The 16,706-nt window shown below is 38.7% G+C and overlaps 1 protein-coding gene across 6 annotated transcripts in view; it reads right to left on the reverse strand.

Annotated features, from left to right (window-relative positions):
• Acaca (acetyl-CoA carboxylase alpha) overlaps positions 1–16,706 on the reverse strand; it is a 282,227-nt gene that overhangs the window by 147,656 nt on the left and 117,865 nt on the right. For all 6 annotated transcript variants that reach the window (XM_026780511.1, XM_026780510.1, XM_026780514.1 and 3 more), the window contains 9 exons: positions 15,704–15,807; positions 11,892–11,973; positions 11,354–11,499; positions 9,519–9,669; positions 8,115–8,249; positions 7,223–7,369; positions 6,234–6,422; positions 5,443–5,543; positions 4,664–4,752 (listed from right to left, as the gene is read on the reverse strand). In XM_026780511.1, coding sequence (XP_026636312.1) covers positions 4,664–4,752; positions 5,443–5,543; positions 6,234–6,422; positions 7,223–7,369; positions 8,115–8,249; positions 9,519–9,669; positions 11,354–11,499; positions 11,892–11,973; positions 15,704–15,807 — 1,144 coding nt within the window. The remainder of the gene's footprint in view (positions 1–4,663; positions 4,753–5,442; positions 5,544–6,233; positions 6,423–7,222; positions 7,370–8,114; positions 8,250–9,518; positions 9,670–11,353; positions 11,500–11,891; positions 11,974–15,703; positions 15,808–16,706) is intronic.

The raw sequence follows: 16,706 nt of genomic DNA on the forward strand, positions 1-16,706 counted from the left end.
GGAGGAGGAGGAGGAGGAGGAAGAGGAGTCCCAGTGAGTGCAGAAGCCAGAGGTCTGGACACAGACCAAGGACTCACTTCAATGAACACCTGCAAGTAAAGTTGTACAGACTACAGAGTATAATGTGTAACTCACTGTGTCACACTATGGCCTCCACGATGAGATTTTTTTTTTTCTCTTGCTCTTTTAAATTTTATTTTGGGAGAGAAGTTGCAGGGGAAGAAGGGTGGATACAAAGGGGGGACAGGAAGATGAATGGGATTGAGATACATGATATGAAATCCACAAATCCCCAAAGAATCAATAAAATTTAATCCAAAAAAAAAAAAAAAAAAAAGAATACAGGAGCACACTGGCTGCTCTTTCTGAAGGCTTGGATTTGAGTTCCAGCACCAACATAGCAGGTCTCAACCATGTGTAGCTCCAGTTCCAGGGGGAACAGGATATGATGCACAGACATACATTGAACCAAAATACCGAAACATACAAAATAAAAATAAAGCTCTTTTAAAAATTATTTTATGTGTATGGGTGTTCTGACTGTAAGTGCTTATACACTACATGCATTCGATGTGTCATTAGAGGCCAGAGGAGGGCAGCCATACAGCTGCTGAGCAGACTGTCTACATTGATTTCTTCTTTTAAAACACAAAACAAAACAAAACCCTTAAATACATAAAATATAAACTAAAAGTTGAAATGAATCAATAACATTGTACTATTTCAAATGAATAAATGCCTATGTGCTATTTCAATTTTTTTTTCATTTTGTTTTGAAGACAGACTTCTCTGTGTAGTCCTGGCTGTCTTGAAACTTGCTCTATAGACCAGGCTGGCCACAAACTCAGAGATCTGCCTGCCTCTGCCTCCTAAGTGTTGGGATAAGGAATGTGAGCCATCACTTTCTGACTCTGAAATTTGTTTTCTTTAAATAAATATATTTATATGAACACAAGAAAGAGTATTACTCTTATTTTATGTATATACATGTTATTTTCTGCATGTTATTTTATGTGTATTCCACATGTACACAGGAGCTCAGCAAGGACGGAAGAGGTGTGGAAGCCTTGGCAGCTGTGCAGTAAGTCCTCTTACTGATGAACCATCTCTCCAGTTATAATCTCCTAGACCCCCTCCCTAGTTCTCAGTATACGGTACAATGCTGGCCTTAAATTTGGCAATCTTTTTGCCTCAGATTCCCACATGCTAGAAGAATGAACCAAAATACTCACCTTCAAAGCTACTAAATTTAAAAATACATTTAGTGCCTCTTAATACCCCTATTTACTATATGTTCTTCAAAACAATTACTGAGCTGAATTTTTTGCTTTCTTTACATTTGTCAACAATATATCTAACTTCTTTCTTCCTGGTTTTGAACTTGATAAAACAGAAGCACACTATGTACTGATTCACTTGTTTATATGTGTTCCTAAGGAATCATCTATTTTCAGTGCTATACAATATTCCACTGTAGGAATATCCTAGAAATCAAAAAGTCATTCTATTTGTAAATATTTAGAGGGCTTCCTCTTTATTTTTTTTTTTTGCTATTATGAATAGTAGTAACACAAAAATGGTACCTATATCTTAGAGTAAGATTACTACACTAAAGAGCAAAAATAAAAACAACTTTATGAAAAACTTACTAGATATGGACATGCTGTTTTCTGAAGCAATCATGCCATTGCACTGCCATTCCCAAGTGCAGTATAATGTAATTGTAAAATCTGTGATTTGGGTTCCTATTTCTGTAATTGGTAATGAGAGTGAGCATTTTCTTGAAGTTTATGGATTATTTGTGCTTCCTCTTCTGTGAAATATCTTTTTCTCTCTCTTGCCCATTTTTATGTTCAATTGCATTTTACATACTAGTACTAATCCTATCGTAGGTATAAATTTTATAAATAGCTCCTTTCACTTTGTAGCCTATGTTCTCGATTTCTTAGCAGTACATGGGATGAAGAGAAGTTCCTGAGCAGACAGATGAATCAGTTGTTTCCATTACAGTATGCACTTCCTGTCAGTAGTATGATAACCTCTTCTTTATCCTGAGGTCATACGGATATCCTAAAATTTCATAATTTAGCCTATTTGATAGATGTTTAAATCTTTACTTTACTTGAAATTGGTCCTGAGTGTACGGAATGAAGTGTGGATGCCTCGCTCCTCATCTTGGTATTGTTTAACTATGCTTCTCCTTTTCCTCTTGATCACAATGCCTGCTCTATCAAGAAATGAATCACATGCATATGGATCTACTTCTGAGTAATTATGCTTCTTTTATCTATAACTCTGTCCTTTCTTAGATGTCACAGATGTTTAATTAAAATGGCTTTATATGCAAATCTTGTTATCTCATGCAACAAGTATTTTTTTATTTTCTATTGCTTTAGAATTCGTCTTGTTGTTTCAAACAGAGTCTCACTGGGTAGCCCTCGCACTTGCTGTGGAGACCAGGCTGGTCTCGAATATACACCAATCCTTCTGCCTGTCTTCTGAGTGCTGGGATTACAGCTACAGCTACTTTGGAAATATCTTGTCTATTGCCAGAATTCTGTGTAAATCTTAGAATCAGCTTGATAAGTCTCACAAAGATACCTAGAGGGGGGCTTATTAGAATGCTAACAGGTTGACTAAGTGAATTTAGCAATAACTGATACCCTTGTAACAGTGTCTGTTCTTGATATTACACTACTGTTCACTCATAGAATTCCCACCAGAAGAGAAGTGCGTGCTTTTAATTGTATTTGTACCTTTATATATTTTATGGATTCTAACCGCAATTTTAAATAGTATATTTTTCAAAACTGTTTTTCTAAACAATTGCTATAAAGAGGTCTTTTTAGGCTGTACCTGATGGCACATACCTGAATCTCAAAATCACTTGGGAGGCAGGGGGGGATCTCTATGAATTCAAGGCAAGCCTGATCTACAAAGCAAGTGGGAGGCAGGCCACAGCCAAAGAATGAGAAAAATTCTCATTCTCAAAAGTAAGTAGTTAAAAAGAAATATTTTCCGAAGTGTTGAGGACTGAACCCAGGACCTCATGCATGATAGCCAAATGCTCTAGTCTAGAGTTACACCCCAGCTACAACTGAATTTTTATTTTTTTTAACTTTTTTTACTCTTTTAGTTTTTCAAGACAGAGCTGTCCTGGAACTTGCTTTGTAAACCAGGCTGGCCTCGAACTCACAGAGATCCCCATACCTCTGCCTCTTGAGTACTGGGATTAAAGGCCAATGACACTATGCCTGGCTGCAACTGAATTTCATGTTTGATTTGTTTGTTTGCTTGAGATCCTGCCTCTTTCTCCCAAATAAAGGTGCTCACCACTAAGCCTTGCAGGTTTGACTTTCATACTTAGAAATTTTTGTTTGGTTTTAAATAATTTAGTAATAAACTTGGGAGTTCTTTGAGCCTTCCAAGTAGGCACTGAATTTCTTGGTGGCCAATCTTAATTACCACGAGTTCTCAAACCTTTGTATATTTTGAGACAAGGTCTCATGTAGCCAAGAGTGGCCTTGAACTTCTGATACTCTTCTGTCACCATCTCCCAAGCTCTGGGATTTGAAGGGAAAGTCTTCATGCTCTAAGATTTCCTAAATCCTTTTCTTATCTTACTGCAATAGCAAGGACACCCAGCATGACGCTGAATGGACACGGTGAGGCCACTGCTTTCATCTTAAAAATAGAATTTTGAACAAGTTGCCATTATGTATGACTTAATCATGAGAAATGTTTGTGGGTCATCTTAACAAGTTTAAATATTCCATTTCAGGAGTAAAGATGTAACTTATTGATTTATCCCCAGCATAGGAGTAGAGGTGGGAACACGCCAACTAGCAAAAATATCATTTCATTCCATACTGATCTTTGTCCAATACTTTTATCCCTAATATCTTGAGATAATGACTCTTTATTCTTTCTTACTATATTAGTACATGATAAATTGACTGCCCCTGAATTTATCAACCTTTCTTTAATTGACATAAAGTCAACGGTATTTAACTTGCTAATATCTGCTTTGGCGATTTAACTGGTCATAAAGGATAGAGACATCTCTTAAATGCTGCAAGAGTGAGCAGAGCATGGGAAGAGAGAACTTGGTGTTACACTGCCATCTTGTGGCAGGATGCCATAAACAACAGTATGTAGCTTTAAAATCTTAACCAAGGTATTTATTTCGCTCTTGAAGACTATCCATCATTTAGTGAAGCTCTTCAGAGAAAGTCAGGGATAAATTCCAACCACACTAAAAAGTGGTGAAGATTTTAAGCCCTTCCCATATGCCTGTGGTTCAACCCTTGGATTAGTTGCTGAGAGGCAAGCTCTTCAGACAGGGAATTTCAATTTCAGGCTGATCATGACTCAACCAACTCTCACTACACAAGGTCAAGAAGATGTCAACAGGGAATAATAATCTCTACAAGAACATTTCAAACCTTCCTCAGAAGCACACTGGAGTTCCAGTTTCACCAAGCTATGTTATGTTAGTGTTTTTTTCATACTGGTGAGGTATAGAGGTTTTAGTTTTTCAGGGAAGTGAGAAAGAAAGTTTGTTAATGGGAAGAAAGTATTAGTGTCAGGGTGAACTGGCTTAGCTCTTACACAGTAATCAGAGCTACAGACTTCCTTAGAGAGTCCTTAGGACGAAGCTTACCATTCTGAAACTGTGTTTCTACACGCAGGTACTGTCGGAGCAGATCCATCACCACAGCCTTCATGTGGCCACGGATGCCACTTCGGTACCTATGAAGCAGGATAGGCCAATGCTATTAAATAAGCTCAATGGACAAAATTACTTTCTAGACTTTCCCCTGAACTGCCTTCTCTCTGAATATCAGACAGGCTTGTAGCTTGTATTTTCAGGTTGAAAATTCAAGCATATTAACTTAAATTCTAAGCTGAAAAGTAACTTCAGTGCATAAATCTTTTATAAAGGAAAAGCAGAAAAGGAAAATAAAAAGCAACCCTACTCTTCATTCCCCAGACTTTGTATCTTTATCTAATGACACTGTGGAATTAGCTTCTACTGCTGAGTCATCATCTAGCTTCAAATGGCTAAGGAACTTTTGAAAAATTTAAGTATCTTAAAGTTGAAAATGCTCTGGATAGCTTTTTAGTTCTAATACCTGGATCAATAAAATACAAACAATAAACACATTGGAGTTTACGTTAAAAGAAAAATTAGGATCTTCATCAAAACAGCAATAAAAAGAAAACAATAGGATTTAGAGGCCATAATAACTGACAGAATATTATGAAAACAGCAGAAATACTGAATGAGTTAGGTCATAATGATAAGATAGCAAAAAGATACAAGGCACTTTCTGAGAGATAAAGTTATTTCTTCTCTCTTAAAGTTAGATTTGAAGTAAATGTTTACATGCCCAATTGAAAGCAAAGAAGGCATGAGACTCTGGAGACCCACGTGACTACCTCTGCACCAGCTGGACAATGCTCTGGGTGTTCATGAAGAAGACTTCCCGCTCAGATTTCCGGTTTAGTGTAGCTGCATGACTATCTAAGATGTTGGCAATCTAAGGCAAAAGAAGTAAGAAAAATGAAGCCCTTCCTGTCAAAGGGACCCAATGCACATTCTCTACATCACCACCACTACCAAAGAAATCTTCTTGGTTATATAATAAGATAACTCCTATCTTTGACATGTTGTTGGCAGTAGAAAGTTACTAGAAATTTAGAAGCTTGCTAAATAATCAAAGAATTTCTAACTCTTTCCACCCTTTCCCAGATACACTAATAATTACATCACAGAACTACATTAAATAGAAACTGTGATGGGCAAAAGTTGGTCTAAGGTCAAAATCCACACCTTACTCCTTACTTCCCCAGCTTTACTCCCTATATAACCCTGCATTATAGCAAAGGATAAGGACTGCTGAGGTAGTCGGAGAGGGTCAGGCAAACAGATTACCAATATCTTTCATGTCACTCTTATAAAAACAACTCTAATCAGGGATTCTTCCCGAAAGCAAAGTGATAAGGAATACAAAGCCAAAGCTCACTTTTCCTAACAGAGTATAAGATATTCTACATTGTACATATAGTGTTGCCTTATTGGGCTCATATCCTGAGGCAGTTTTGTAAAGGATTCAATGCTTACAGTGGAAAAATCACACAGTAGGAAGGAGCCAAACAGAGAGGCCTCCTAGAGCATGAATTCCAGTGGCAGTCAACAGAATATAATGACAGTGTTACTCCATAAATACCTGCTGGCTGGGAAACTGACAGAGAACTGATGTGATGTTGCTAGCATACTGAGCCATTTCCTTCTTAATAGACTTCTCCACATTGAGGGGGATACGGCCAGAAACACTGGTCATGATATCCTGCAACTCTAAAAGAGGCAGGGAGGGATCTCTGAGAGTCTTCATCAATCGTTCTACCCAGTCTTTTACCTGAGGAGAAAAAAATAATCAAATAGGATACAAGGTCAATACAATTCCCAAAATAAAATGAGATAACTGAATCTACTCTACTTCAATGTTCATGCTTACTTTAGATTTATTTATTTTATGTGCGTGGAAGTGCACATGAGTGCTTGGGAGTTACAGACGATTCTGAACCACCATGTAAATGCTGGGAACACATGTTCATCAAGAACAAGTACTGTTAACACTGAGCCTTCTCTCCAGTCCCCAGTGCTTACTTTAGAACTGCAGCATAAACATCAAACACTGCCCCAGCCTATAGTTCAAAAAGAAATAATCCCAAGCAAATGACAAAACTAAGAAGGACTCAAAATGTCAAGTCAATTCAAGCATAGTGTTATATGCTTTTAATCCTAGCATTTGGGAGGCAGAAGCAGAGACAGACAGACCTCTGTGAGTTTGAATTTGAGGTCAGCCTGGTCTCCACAGTCTTGAGTTCTAGGATAGCCAGAGCTACATAGAGAAACCCTGTTTCCAATAAGTAAGCAAGTAAGTAAATAAATAAATAAATAGCTTCAAGTCCAACAACAAAATGTGGGAACATAGCAGGTCAAACAACTTTTCCCACTAAAAACATTCTTTATGAGCTCAAGATGTAACTCAGTGGTACAGTGCTTACACAGCATGCTTAAGGCCCTGGGTTCAATCCCAAGCACCAAAAAGGAGGTAAGGTGGGGGAATCAATCTTAAAAGTTCCTCCTGAGATGTGAAGTTACTCTAGAGAATCAATACATCTGTACACCCCTTCCCAGGAAAGCAACTCATACCCTGCTGCTGAAGAAAGGATCTGGAAGGCAGTATCCACTCATCACATTAACTAGGTTATCTAGGACATAGTGGAACACTCGATGGAGCTTCTCGCCTCTGAGAGCTGTGCTCTGGATCTGTGGCAGGCTACCTGTGTGAAGTTCAGCCTGTGGATCACAAGAAATCATCATTCATTACCATCTGCTCTGGACATAAACACTATCACAATTCAGTCACCATCAAAACTGAGATATCCTTTCATGGTACAGACCTATTTGGAGTGAAGTCAGTGAATGAAACACTATGAGAAAATGACAGAATCTCAGCTTTATACTGGCTAATGCAAACTCCAGTTCCACAGTACTACAGGCACAAATACGAAGGACAAAACCAGCAGGAAAAAAATAATTGTGAAAAAAAATGACAAGAAGTTAACTGTGGTGGCACATACTTGCAATCTTAAAACTTGGGAGAGAGAGGCAAGAAGAAGAGGAGTTCAAGATGAAAAGGAAAAAAGGACAGGGGTAAGAGCACTCACTGCACAAGCATTAGAACCTGAGTTCAGATCCTTAGGACCTATACAAAAAAAGCTGGGCTGGACCACACCGGCATTGTTAGGGGACAGAAGCAGAACTGCTAGCGCTTGCTGGCTGCCAGCCTAGCTCAGGTTCAGTGAAAACCATCTCCAGGGAATGAGGTGGAGAGTGATAAAGCAGGTCACCTAATGCCCTCCTCTGACACACATACACATGAATAGCACATACATACTCTGACATACACACATGCAAAATGGGAGGAAGGAGGTGAAGAAGGAAAGGAGGAAAAGATTGGAGAGGAGACGAGTTGTCATTCAAGTTCCTCCAAGTTCCTGTGTTACTCGCTCTTGGAGTGATATCCTAATGCCTTCCTTACCTGTTGGACTTTACTGGGGTTGTCCAGCTGCATTTTGGCTATCACACAGCCAGGGTCAAGAGCTGCCCCAGATCGCTTGACATAATGGATGCACCCAGATTCTACGGCTGTTAAAGTCATCACCATCTTCATTACCTGTAATGAATACAGAATAGTTAAAGGACAGTTTTCCTCTTAACATCTAAGCTGGAATACACTTAGTTTAACCCTCCAAAAATGAGAATCTATCAAAATCTCCAGTGAAGTATTAAGGCAGGCAACTGGTAAATTTCTCAGAGCATATCTGAGGATTAAAAACAGACACTAATGATTCCTGTTTTGCTTTTGGATTTTTGACTGTTTTCATGGTTTGCTGAACCCAAAGCTGTCTATGTCACTAAATCAGTTTGCTATGTAGCTGATTATAACCTTGAACTCCTGGCCCTCTGGCATATCAAGTGCTGGGATTACAACACTTTTGTAAACTAAATATATTTTGCTACTGTTTGTGAATTTACTTGTCATCATGCCAGCATTTTTCACACCTTTCTCCTTACTGAACACCAGTCACCAGTAAGTACAACTTCTAAATCTATCACTAACATCTTTGCTGCAGTGTCTCTGTGCTAGGTCATTTCATTTCAGGCCTAGAATACTTTTTTCTTTTTATTTATTTATTTTGTGTGGACATTGTCTGTGTAAGAGTATCAGATCCCCTGGAGTACTTTTAAAAATCTATTATGAGATGTAGTCCCTTTGTAGCATTTACCTCCAATAAGGTCCACCTAAACCTTCACTCTAGAGCCTAAATCCCATCATACCATATTCCCACTTAAAATCCTTCAATGATTCCCTGTGGGCTTCAGGACAGTCAAAGGCTCCATCATGATCTCAATTTCCTTCTATGGAGTTTTTACCTGTCACTCCACATCAAATTCTAATCTATGCTCAATAAATTCTACTGCAACGCACTGTCTTGTTTCTGTGCCTCAATGTCAAGCATTGTCTCCTGCCCATCTTCACCAACTATCTTTTCAAAAGGAAGACTAAGCAAGTGTCTCTTCTTTTTGGATACCTTTCCTTACCTCACACCCTATCTCAGTTAGGGTTAGGTGACCCTCTTGTTCTTAGAATTCATCATACTTCATTACTTATCTGCTTTGTGCCCAACTCTACCAGCATACCCTGTAGTAGTCAACAGTTAGCATAGCAACTGTCACTTAGTACTCTTGCTACTATATTTTTTTAAAGCTCAGGTGTCTTCACCTGTCAAAGGAAAATAGTGAGCTTTTGTTTTTAAATCTTAAGATTCACAATCTACACTAAATTAACTGATATTCTTCCTTTCTGTTAGTTCCAATTCTAGCCTATTACCACCAACCTATGTTCCCTCCCATGACCCAGTAGCCTATTCCCCACCCTGACCTCAATCTCAGCATAGCACTGGCCAGCAAACACGTGGCCTCCATCTTCCACGATATACTGGATTAACTTCCCAGCAGAAGGTGAGCGCATTACAGATGGGTCATTTTCTTTCTCGAACACACAGGTTTTATTGCCAATTGTGATTCGGTATCTAAGAGATAAGTAGAACAGGCAAGCCAATAAAGCACTCTGGTTATAAAGCAAAATGAGAGAAATGTCAGTCTTAAAAACAATAAGTAAGCCACGTGGTGGTGCACACTTTTAATCCCAGCACTCAGGAAGCAGAGACAGGTGGATCTCCGTGAATTCAGGCCAGCCTGATCTACAGAGCAAGTTCCAGGACAGGCTCCAAAGCTACAGAGAAATCTTGTCTTGAAAAACCAAAAAACAAACAAACAAGCAACACAAAGAAAATGTTATCACATATACAATGCACACATACAAACAAGGTATTCACTTTATCTTTGTTTATAATTTTTAAATTGTGTATCTTATATATCTATTTATTTAGTTTACATGCAATTGTACCATGTGTGGGTATGTGCATTTATGGAGGTCAGAGGACAACTTGCAGGAGTTGGTTCTCTCTTCTGCCATGTGGGTGTGAGGGATTAAACTTAGGTGTCAAGCTTGGCAGCAAGTGCCTTTATCTGTCTAGCTATCTTGCTGGTCCTTATTTAAGATTTTAGTAACAATCTTCAGTTAAGAGTTAGATGAAATAAATTATGATATATTCATATACAGGAATATAACATAAACTTTAAAAAAAGAATACTTATATAAAATACAAAGATAATGATACTATAATAACGAATAACCCTTCCTTCCTTTTTCTCCCTCTCTCCTTTCTCTCTATTTCTTTCTCCGAAAGAATTTCACTATGTAACTGAGTCTGGCCTCTTCAGCTTCCTCAATGCTAGAGTTAGAGGCATGAAATACCAAGCTCAACTATAATATTTGTGGAACAATAACTATATTGTAGCAATACTTTATGCATTCCAAAGAGATCAAACCATTTAATTCTCACAGCAATATGGCTGGTGTGATATACTACTAAAAAGAGAGAGAGAGAGATGCAGAGATCTGAGAATGTAGTACAGTTGGTACAGTGCTTGCCTAGCATGCATGAAGCTCTGGGTTCAGTCCTGACGACCACATAAATCAGGTGTGGTGATGTATATTGATAACTTCAGCATGCAGGAGGTAGAAGCAAGAAGATCATAAAGAAGTTCAAGATCATTATGTACACAACAAAACCTGAACTATGAGACTGGGAAGTGGGGGGTGGAAGATAAGAACATCTGCTGTTCTTGCAAAGGACTGGAGATAAATGATAAATTTTTATACTCAGGCACATGTAAATGACATAAAATAAATATTTAAAAAAAGAAAAGTGCAAATAGTATTTAATAGATAATAATTTGTGGGTATATTTAAAGGAAAAAACAGTATGCACCTATGAATAATTTTTATATGATTATATAAATTCTAATCAATATACAAAAACTATCAATTATTATAGTTTGTTTCAAGGATAAATTACTTTTTATGTCTACTGCATTGGAGGGGTAGGGAAACATGTTTTCTTTCCTTAAGTGACAAGATCACATTAAGTTGCATATGCTGGCCTTAAACTCCTTCCCTCAAGGAAGAAAGAACTCAGGCTCCTGAGAAACTGAAACCACAGACACAGAACATGACACCCAGCTTAAGACATGTTTACAATCATAGACATGTTTACAATTATAAACACTTTTGTACTCTTGGAATAATCCTAACCGTAAGTGGAAAAGTTAATACAATGGCAAGCAACTAGACCTTAAGCAGTCACTCACCTATCCACTTCCTCCTTCATGTAAGTGGTATAACTGCTGCCATCATAAGATAAGAGCAGTCCACCATCACTCAGCCGATGCACGTCAACTTCTACACATGAGCCATTCATGATCACCACATAAGAGTTGGGAGACTGTCGAGTCACCTGCAGTAAACAAGGGCCGGAAAGACAAGCACAGCCTGAGACACAATGTAGTATTTCAAAGATAAAGGTTAAGAAGTTGTCAAGAAGAGAGTGGTGACACTAGTGCTGCTTATACCTGTTACCTGCAAACCGGGGTAACTTCAGCTGTTTTTCTCTCTTCCAGCTGTTCCCTGCCTCTTCATTATCTCTTGGAAGTATGTCAAGGTGAGAAATAACTACATTTCCACAGAATTGCCAAATACTGATTCCTGACACTGACACAAATAATGACTGGAATATTCCAATTCGTAAACAAAAGCAAACTTTCTCTGCCTCTCAGCCTAAGAAAACTAGCTTTAAGAACAGAAGAGAAGATAGAAACTAAAGTGTAGACTTTGGTGGGGATTGCATACCTTAAGTACATATTTGATTCCTTCATAGATAAGTTCAACATCTACTGTGTTCAGAAGTGTGTGAGCAGGAAGGACTTGACCCCTGAAAGAATGACAATATATGACATACTTACTTCTATAAAGTTCTAATAGGTTATAAAGAAATGTCAAAGATTATTGATTGTGATATTTTCTGAAATAGTAATAAGAGAAAAAAAACTAAATGACTGCCTATAAAAGAGTGATCATATATATTATGAAAAAAGAGTGAAATTTATTTTTTACATTTAATTGTGGTATTATATACAAAACATAAAACTTACTATCTACAGGGAATGGAAGAAGGCCCAAGTGATGTTCTGAGTGAATATGTGCTGCTGACAGGGACACAGGCATGCCAAGACCTCAGAGCCTCAGACTCAAGGAAAATGGCAAAGCCTTCCCAGGAAAAGGTTCAGAGAAACTGCAAAGCCTTCTCTTCTAGTTGACAGTATATGTAAAAACTTCTACCATAGCACTCTTTGCCCTGATATTTAGAATCTAAAGACTGTTCCTTAGAGATATTGTGCCTTAACACAATTACCTATGCCTGTATCTTTCTTTGATCCAGCTCCACACATAAATCCTGCTCCCCTGATTATCGTAATACCCTGCCTCCTGGTTCAGCTGTATGCAATAACCCACTTCTCTGTTCAACTGTATTTAACTTCCTGGGTGCTGTGATTTTATCATGAGAGAGCTCAGTCCACCCAACTCCAGCTATTTCTCTAACCATGTATCCGGCTACCTCCCAAATGCTGGGAATAAAGGTGTGTGTGTACCACCACTGCCTAGTCCCCTACTTTTTTTGTTTTGTTTTGTTCGGTTTGATTTTAATTTTTCAAGATAGGGTTTTTCTGTGTAGCCCTGGTTATCCTGAAACAAGCTCTGTAGACCACACTGGCCTTGAACTCAGAGATCTACCTGACTCTACCTCTCAAAAGGCTTGTTCCACCATCGCCCAGCTTACTTTAGCTTCTTAAGTTCAAAGATTGTAGGTGCAAATGAACCACTAAGTCTAGAAATTTCATTTTTTTTAAATATTTATTTATTTAGTATACAATGTTCTGTCTATATGCCTACAGGCCAGAAGAGGGCGCCAGACCTCATTACAGATGGTTGTGAGCCACCATGCGGTTGCTGGGAATTGAACTCAGGACCATTGGAAGAGCAGGCAGTGCTCTTAACCACTGAGCCATCTCTCCAGCCCCTAGAAATTTCATTTTAAAGAACAATTAATAGATATTCTATTTTTCAAAAGGATGCATAATGAAAAACAGCCAGGTCTACAGAACCAATTACAAGATGGCCAGGGCTACACAGAGACAGACAGAGAAACACTGTCTCAAAAAAAAAAAAGCTGAAGTAGGATGCATTGTTGTCACAAACAAAATAAGTCAGAATTTGAAAAACTAATAAAAACAGGGAGCACTAAAGAAGGGTAGCTGATTTCCTGATAGCCAGTAAATATGAGTGAAGAGTATGTACGTTATCTATACTGGTTACAGATAGTACCTAACAAAAGGCAAACTATGAGGCAGGGTATGGAGGCATACAACTTTACTCCCAGTGCTCTGGAGGCAGAAAAAGGCAGAGCCCTGAGAGCTCCAGGCTGGTCTCCAAAATGAGTTCTAAGTCAACTAGGGCTTTACAAAGAGACCCTGTCTCAAAAGACAAAAAAAAAATTTAAACAGAATTATGCCATGTGTTGTAGCATATGCCTGTAATCAAAGCACTTGGGAGGTACAGGTAGGAGAATTATGAGTTCAAGGCCAGCAACAGCTAGCTACATAGTGTGTTTGAAGTCAGCCTGGACAAACATTATGCTTTCCCCAAAAGATTATTTCAAAGTTCAAGTTTTTGAAATTAATTAAAAATAAAATGTTGGGGCTGCAGAGATGATTTAATTTTTTTGTTCCTTTTTTTTTCCCCCTCCGAGACCAGTTTCTCTGTAGCTATGGAGCCTGTCCTGGAACTAGCTTTTGTAGACTAGGCCGGCCCTGAACTAACAGAGATCTGCCTGTCTCTGCCTCCCAAGTGCTGGGATTGAAGGCGTGCACAACCACCGCCTGTCTGAGATGGCTTAACATCTGCTCTTCCAGAAGTTCTGAGTTTAGTTCCCATCTTACATGGAGTAGTTTACAGCTGCCTTTTAACTCCAGCACCAGCTTCTGTGGTTTGCAGGCATTCACACATATGTGCCACACAAATTTTGTTTTGTTTCGTTTAAAGAACAGTAGGCTCAAAATGTTGATACATCTATAATGCCAGAACTCTGGAGACTAAAGCAAGTGGACTGTGAATTAGAAGCCAGCCTGGACTACTTATGGATAAACATACAATGTGATAAACATACAATGAAACTATCTCAACAAAACACAACAAACTAAAAGAAAACTAAAGGATTTATTAATGAACTCTTACATGTGTAGGGAATCCATTTATAGGTTAGAGATGCAGGTTGAGGAATAGAAATGAGAAAGAGTGGACTGGTGAGGGGGCCAAAGTGTTCAGGGAGCTGAAAGTAACACCGAGGGATTTAGATCTGAGTCAGAAAAGAAAAGCAAGCTGCTGAAGGTTTTAGTGTATGAAAATAACACAGTGAGATATTTATCACAGGGCTTGAAACCTCAGTTCAATTTTCAAAAAATTTGCTTCTTTTCTTCCTTTCAGATACTTTGAAAGGGGGACAATATAAGTCTAACAACACAGAAGGAAATAAAGTGCCTGCAGTTAAAGTGCTTGGATGTGATTAGTCCTTTGGACCATTCCCTTAGGGACTTGGGCAGAGCTTAGTCTCTGGAATCAATGTACAAAATTAGGTCAGCTTCATACATGCCTGACCCTCCACTTCAAAGACTTTGAGGTCATCCCGAATATCAGCCTCAGTTATTAATTCCTGAAATGTGCTGCAGGTAATACAAGAAATATTTAGGGTTTGATGTTAGGGAGAAATACTGGACTTCATCCCTATGGTTTAAGGAGCTTTTCTCAGGAAACTATGTTTGCTGCAGTTGGATTTCAGTGTTTAAAAAAATTAATTAACCTTGGAGCTGGGGAGATGGCTCAGTGAGCAATGTTCCTGCCATAAAAGCATGAGGATATGAGTTCAGATTCCCAGTGGCTTGGAAAAGCAGAGCACAATGACACGTGTCTGTAACTCCAGCACTGTGGTGATGGTAGTGGGGCAGCTGCAGTGGTGAAGATAGGCATATTCTGGGAGTTCACAGGCTAGCAAACCTAGTTGAAATAGTAAGCTCCAGGTTCACTGAAAGACTCTTACTTCTAAAAATAAAGTGAGGCCAGACATAGTGGCACATGCTTTTAATCCCAGCACTCAGGAGGCAGAGGAAGGTGGATTTCTGTTGAGTTTGAAGCCAGTGTAGTCTATACAGCTAGTTCAAGTACAGCCAGGAACCTGGAGAGACCTTATTTCAAAAAATTAAAAACAAAAACAGGGGAACCAAATAAACAAAACAAAAACCCATAAAAATAAAAGTGCAATAAAAAAAGACACCTAATGTTAATCTTTGGCTTCCAATCACATGGAGGTACACATGTACATACCCACATGAACACGTACATAACACATACACACTTTAAAAAATAGTTAGTTTATACGGTGGCATAAACTAACTTCCAGCCATCCCCCTTCTCCTTTGCCATCAGTTTATGAATAACAACTAGCACTCATACAGTGCCAGAAGTTGCAGAAAAAACAAATGGGTCTTTGAGCTGTAGTCCTGTACTCCCAACCACTGGTTGGCTGGCACGGACGCAAAAGCAAAGCCTACCTTTCTAAGGAATGAAGGAAGTTAGAGACACTATTCCTCAGGCTCACATCTGCCACATGGAGAGCCCCACATACAACTCCCAACATGGTATCAGGACGTTCTGCCTAAATAGAACAGAGGACAGATCAAAAACATGGTCATGTGACACCAAAGCAAGTCAAATAAAGTCAAAATCGCCAGGTGGTGGTGGCGCACGCTTTTAATCCCAGCACCCAGGAGGCAGAGGCAGGTGGATCTCGGTGAGTTCGAGGCCAGCCTGGTCTACAGAGCTAGTTCCAGGACAGGCTCCAAAGCTACAGAGAAATCCTGTCTCAAAAAACCAAACAATAAAAAAAATTTAAATAAATAAAACGTTTTATGATTTTTGGCCCAAGAATGATGCAATCCCAGAACCTGGGAGGTAGAGGCAAGGAGAATCAGAAGGTCAAAGACCATCCTTGACTACACAGTGAGATTGAAGCCAGCTAAGACTACAAAAGAACTGCCTTTTTGTTTTTAATTCATTTTTATTTTATGTATGTTGTTTGCCTGTGTATACGTTAAGTGCACCATACATGTGCCTGGGCCCTCTTGGGTTAAGAGGACAGCATCAGGTCCCCTGGAACTAGAATTACAGGTGGCTAGCTATGAGCCACCATGTGGATACTGAGATCTGAATTAGGTTCTTGGGAGAGCAGACGAGACCTTGAGAAAAATAAGGAAGGACTGATGCAGATGTAAGCTATTCAGATAACAGCCAACATAAAGCCAGTTGCTGTTCTAATTCCAACTCTGTTATCCATCTCCCTTTGTTTTCTTTCCTTTGTTTTTGGTAGTGAATAAATGCATAAAAAAATATATCGATAGTTATAGAATAAAACCCAATGTGAAATCCCACAACTTTCGAATGGCTATTCCAACTGCATAGAAGTTCATTGAGATGTATAGACTTTGAGTCTGGTTAACTATCATTTGTGGGTAACTTTAAATTGCAAGTTTTTTTATTATAAAATTTATAATTTTT

This window comes from Microtus ochrogaster, chromosome 7 (genome assembly GCF_000317375.1).
Source record: "Microtus ochrogaster isolate Prairie Vole_2 chromosome 7, MicOch1.0, whole genome shotgun sequence".
Classification (NCBI taxonomy): Eukaryota; Metazoa; Chordata; class Mammalia; order Rodentia; family Cricetidae; genus Microtus; species Microtus ochrogaster.